Consider the following 5,035-nt stretch of genomic DNA (forward strand, 5'->3'; position numbering starts at 1 on the left):
TTATATATAAAAAATCCTAAAATACTATCATCCATTGATAATTTTTTTTCTTCAAATTACTAGTACTTTAGAGTTTACTTGAAGGTGTTTGGAGAATCTTAACAGTGAGATGGTTTGACATTTTTTTTTAACATGAAGTGTTTTGGAATTTATTTGTTCAAAAAGATCGACGCACGTGTCACTTTTTCATGGGTATATATAACTATCTTTCATAATTATTTCACATGATCCAACACTCAAGTGGCCCCTAATTTAATGCTCAAAACTCCTTCAACATTAAACTAATCATAACTAACGTACATTTTTATTTTCCCATACAAAATTCATTTTCAAAAAATAAAAATAAGAACCAAATAAATAAGATAAAAATAGGTATTTTTGTTATTACTTGCACTATGTACTACAAACAAACAAACAAACACCACTACTACTAGCTAGTAACTTCAGGAATCAGAACCAAGCGGCAATAAAAATACTGACAAAAACGCTTAACTCATTTATTCTCACACATTTCTCTCTTGTTTCACTTTCACCGCGTTCTCGTGAGAAACAAACGAACCTTCCTTTTTCTTCCATCTTCTTCTCTTCTCTTCTCAAAACTTTCAACACCGAAACTCCGGAGGAAGAACGTGAGTTCATTTCTCGCCTCTGCTTTCTTTTTCACAACCTTTCTTTCCTTCTATTTCGCTGTTTCTTGAGTTTCATGAACTTCGGTTGGTTGAATAACGCGGAATAATCGATTCTTTTGTCAAGTGCTTTTTTAATATTAATATTCAACTATGCTCTTACCTTTAACCAATGGGACTGGTGTGTGTTTTTCGTTGAAAGCGATTGAATTTGATTTTATTATGATTTAAGATGAACAATTGTGTAGGATGATATATATAGTACTATTTTAGATCAACATTGGAATTTGAATTCGAATTGGAATTTCCTTTCTTTCGTTCACATTCACCTATTCTTGATTTTGACCTTTTTTTTAATTTATGATATTCGAAGTACTGTTGCTATTTTTTTTTAATTTTTCGTAATGGTAAAATTTTATCCTATTTGCAAATTTTCTCAAGCTTCCGATTGGTTAAGAACAACTGGAATTTTGACTTTCTATTTTGAGTTTTCTAATCCATAGAATGATGCAATTTCATATGGGGATTCTTGTTTTTGTTTGATGCATTCAGTAGGTGGTTTTTTTTATCAGTGACAATAACCATTATAAACTCACACACATCCCTACTATTCAAAGTTCGAGCCCTGTTGTTTGTGTCCAATCTAAGCAATATCGGCTTTTTGCTAATTGAGCTAGGATTTGCGGACATCAGAGATGGTTTTTTGTTCAATGGAAATGCTATTCAGAATATTCTGTTTTAGAAGCCTATTTATGTACTGTTCATGCATTTGATGGTTTTGTTAAGTAGATAATAACTCAAGTTGTTTTAATCTTGTAAAAAGCTGTATTAGGAATATAGGATAGTATCCAATGCTACCATACTTCTATTATGTGACTTATTGGATGGCCCAAAGATGAGAAAAATATCATGATTTAGACTTGAGCTCTATCTTCTTATTGGGGGTCATCTTTTAAGTCAATCTCAATCATTGTTGTATGATTGTAGTATCAATATTTAATTACAAAAGGTGAGTCATATAGAATTGATTTCTGGTTTCAGTTTTTGACTTATGTTTGATGTTTTGCAGAAGCCGAGTACATGATACTGAAAAATCTAATGGAAGAAAAGCAGTTGGATTTTAATCAGCCACTTTTATCAGTCAGGCGATTCTCGTCGACAGCATCATCTGAAAACAAGGGTAAAAAGAAAACTGAAAAAGCAACATCAAAACGAACTCGTCTTCCTGCTTACAAATCAGAGTTAAAATCAGGTCCAGTGAGTAATCCCGGAAGTGTTCCTTTTGTATGGGAGAAGAGTCCCGGAAGACCGAAGAATGAAAGCCAATTACAAACAAAGGAAGAACCTCTTGTTGCTCCTAAGCTTCCACCTGGAAGGGTTTTAAAAGTCGAACAACAAGATTTCGATAAAAGTTCTAAGGGCGCGTCTGTTACTCAGTCCAGAACAGATAGCACTGTTTCCAACTCTATCAGTGTTGCATCTTTGGATAGTAAAGACGAAATTCACGAAGGAGGAAAAGAACTTGTTCTCGAAAAGGGAAGTTCTGGTTCGGAGAATGAGGACGAGACCTATCTAGATGCTCTTGAAACACTTTCTAGAGCTGAATCATTCTTCATGAACTGCAGTGTGAGTGGTTTGAGTGGATGCGATGATAGAGAGGCTCAACCATCTGAAAGTTTTTTGGCAGATCAACAGGCTCGTGATTTCATGATTGGTAGGTTCTTGCCTGCGGCAAAGGCAATGGCTTCTGAAACAACACATATTCAATATGCGTCGAAGAAGCCATTTGTTAGACAAGAACAACCTAGACTGGTACCTAAAGTAGAAAGTGTAGCCAAGTCCCGTCCTTTGGATCAGAAGTGGAGAAATATTTTGCCACATTATACACAAGACACGGGTCAGGATGAAAGTGAGGATGAAAGCGATGATAATGATAAATATGAAAGCTATGCACCAAAAGTTTGTGGTTTATTTCCTCGGTTCTGCCTTTTGAGTCCATTACCAGGATTAAGAGTGGAGGATGATAAGAATGTAAATTCTGCAATTCATGGAGTGCGGGGTAAAACAATTGCTTCTAGCAGAAGAACTGCAAAAGAGGTATTAATTTTTCACTACGTTTTCTTTTTAGCTTATGTTATATTTCACTGTAGGCTCTTATGTTCTTTTATTCACTTTTTTTATGCAGCATCCTAGAACTGCTAATTATGGAGAAAAGTCCCAATCTGGCTTTACAAAAGAGAACGATCTTCTGTGTAATCAGGAAAAATCTAAGCATGCCATTGATCCACATCGAAGAGGTGTCGATAAATCATCAGGCTCTGACAGAAATCAATTTGAACCAACAGGTGAAAGCCCTGTTGTTGAGAAAACTCTATATGTAGATTCTGTACATAAGGCTTCTTCTGAAATGAAGTGTCGAATTGATCACAGAGAGGACGATTTCAATACTTTAAGAAAATACAGTAGCATCGATAAAAATCATTTGATAGGTTCTTCAAATGAGGATAACAAACACATGGTTGCTGTGAATGAGAAACCAGCATTTCAGCCAAAAGGTTCAGTGTTTCTTGATTCATCCCTCCTGGTTTGTTCTGAAAAACCAAGTGATGATATGCAAATGAAGAAAATGACTAATCATTCCAACAAAATAAACACGGAAAAGCAAGGAAGTAACCTAGATCGCAATTTTGGTGTGGTGTCAAGAGTAGAATTGGCCGAACACAAGAGAATAGAGTCGAAAAATGAAGTTTCAAGCAATAAAACAAGTTCCAATGGCATAACTCAGAATCCTGCCCCATGGAGAAACTTGAAATTGGCTAGTGACTCAGATTTTTGTTTGAAGATCCAACGGGCTGCAAAATTGGCTGATCAAGATTGTGCTCATGTTCACGATTCTAATGAGAATCCTAGTAATTTGATTAGCTTAAAGGTGGTAGGTGGCAGGAAGAATGGTTCAGAAAACCAGTTTCCTATGAAGCTAGGCCAATCAGTGAGATCAAATACTAGCTCTTTGAAGCTTCCTCTTGTCCTTCCTTCGCCAAAGGGTCCTTCAGAGTCTTGGCTTAAGCGCACCTTACCTACAGCTTCCTCCAAGAGTCTGTCTTCACGGTCTAACCTCGCCACCAGCATTCATACATCAGCTCAAACTCCCAATGCAGCATTACCAGATCCCAAGTGGGAAATAATAGTTAAATCTTCGAAAGCTCAGCACGGACACCTGCGGTTTCCGGAGGTAATTAAGTTAACTGTTTTGATCATTTGAGCCTTATCTGAATTGATTTATTTGAGTTTATTTCCAGAAATAAACACTTGTGAGAGACTCTTTGAGTTGGTTTATGAAAACTGTTTTTAACATGTTCATAAGCTGATTTTAGATTATTTTCATAACTTCTCCATACTAGTTTATGAAAATAGTTTATAGTTTATATGAAAACAATGACTCTATTTGACCTCCTGTTCTAGAAATAGCTTGTACATAAGCGTTTATAGGATCTTAGTGCTATTGTTGTCGCTCATGTGGTTGTTAATGCTTATACTCCTTCAAATACTTTTTCAGGAACTGGCGCCGATTCCGGAAGCTTGACCTTTCGAAAGAGTGGACTTTGATCATTTGATTTGCACTCTAAATTTTGAACCTTTTTCTAAATGTAATTATTTGCTCTCTGTTTTCATCCCACAGGTTGGTCTCCTTTTTGGTTCTACATACATATAGGTGATATACATTTCAAAGTATAAATGACAGTTGTCTTTTTATCCTGTAAATTAAATGTAATAAGTGGTTTCAGTTCTAAATTTTCATTGTAAACCACACCATTTTAATGGTGATATGTTCCTACAATAATTCGCAGAGCAAAGGTCTCTTGCACAAAAATAATTGTAACTTCAAAGGATGCTACAGAGAATAATTTTATTTGAATTGAAGATCTCGCTCTTCAATTTTCTGGTGTACCGAGTTCATTTGGGTGTGGTTATATAGAGAAGCTACATATGGTAGCTTTAAGATGAACATGGAGGAGCTAAAATTCTAAGTACAATTTTTTTTAATAGAATTATAATTGATTTTTAGAATTAATATCACGGCTAAATATTTTACACAATACACAATGTATTAAAATCTCATAATCTAAAAATTAAAATCAACCTTTTATTACTGCCATTTATGATTTCAGTAAGTAGTAGTATTACTCTCTTGAGTAGATTTTTTTGTAAAAGAAAAATGTTTCTCAGACTATTAGAAGGCAATTAATAAAATCTTATGAACACCGCCATCAAAGACTAGATATGCATTCTTTGGGCTTGTCTTCAACAACAATTTCTCAAACCTCCCCCTTCCGATCCTAAACAGTCCATAGTAAAACTATTATTCACACATTCCCATGTGACATTCCGATTTCACAACTACCACAACA

The 5,035-nt window shown here is 35.1% G+C and overlaps 1 protein-coding gene across 4 annotated transcripts; it reads left to right on the top strand.

The window, feature by feature from the left end:
• Positions 1-400: 400 nt before the first annotated feature.
• Positions 401-4,562, top strand: LOC127107447 (uncharacterized). Of its 4 annotated transcripts, none has more exons than XM_051044731.1 (4): positions 401-629; positions 1,696-2,723; positions 2,812-3,858; positions 4,183-4,562. In XM_051044731.1, exons 2-4 carry the CDS (start codon positions 1,707-1,709, stop codon positions 4,207-4,209), a joined length of 2,091 nt encoding a protein of 696 aa, XP_050900688.1. In that variant the 5' UTR covers positions 401-629; positions 1,696-1,706; the 3' UTR covers positions 4,210-4,562. The 4 variants fall into 4 exon arrangements, with proteins under 4 accessions (XP_050900688.1, XP_050900685.1, XP_050900686.1 ...); XM_051044728.1 differs by having other exon boundaries at positions 457-807; XM_051044729.1 differs by lacking the exon at positions 401-629 and adding an exon at positions 637-713.
• Positions 4,563-5,035: the final 473 nt, after the last annotated feature.

This window comes from Lathyrus oleraceus, chromosome 7 (assembly GCF_024323335.1).
Source record: "Lathyrus oleraceus cultivar Zhongwan6 chromosome 7, CAAS_Psat_ZW6_1.0, whole genome shotgun sequence".
Lineage (NCBI taxonomy): Eukaryota > Viridiplantae > Streptophyta > Magnoliopsida > Fabales > Fabaceae > Lathyrus > Lathyrus oleraceus.

Coding starts and splice junctions, on each gene's coding strand:
- LOC127107447 (XM_051044728.1), top strand. CDS start 780: ATGCTCTTACCTTTAACCAATGGGACTG. Junction 2,724..2,811: donor GCAGAAGAACTGCAAAAGAG/GTATTAATTTTT, acceptor TTTTTTATGCAG/CATCCTAGAACTGCTAATTA. Junction 3,859..4,182: donor GACACCTGCGGTTTCCGGAG/GTAATTAAGTTA, acceptor ATACTTTTTCAG/GAACTGGCGCCGATTCCGGA.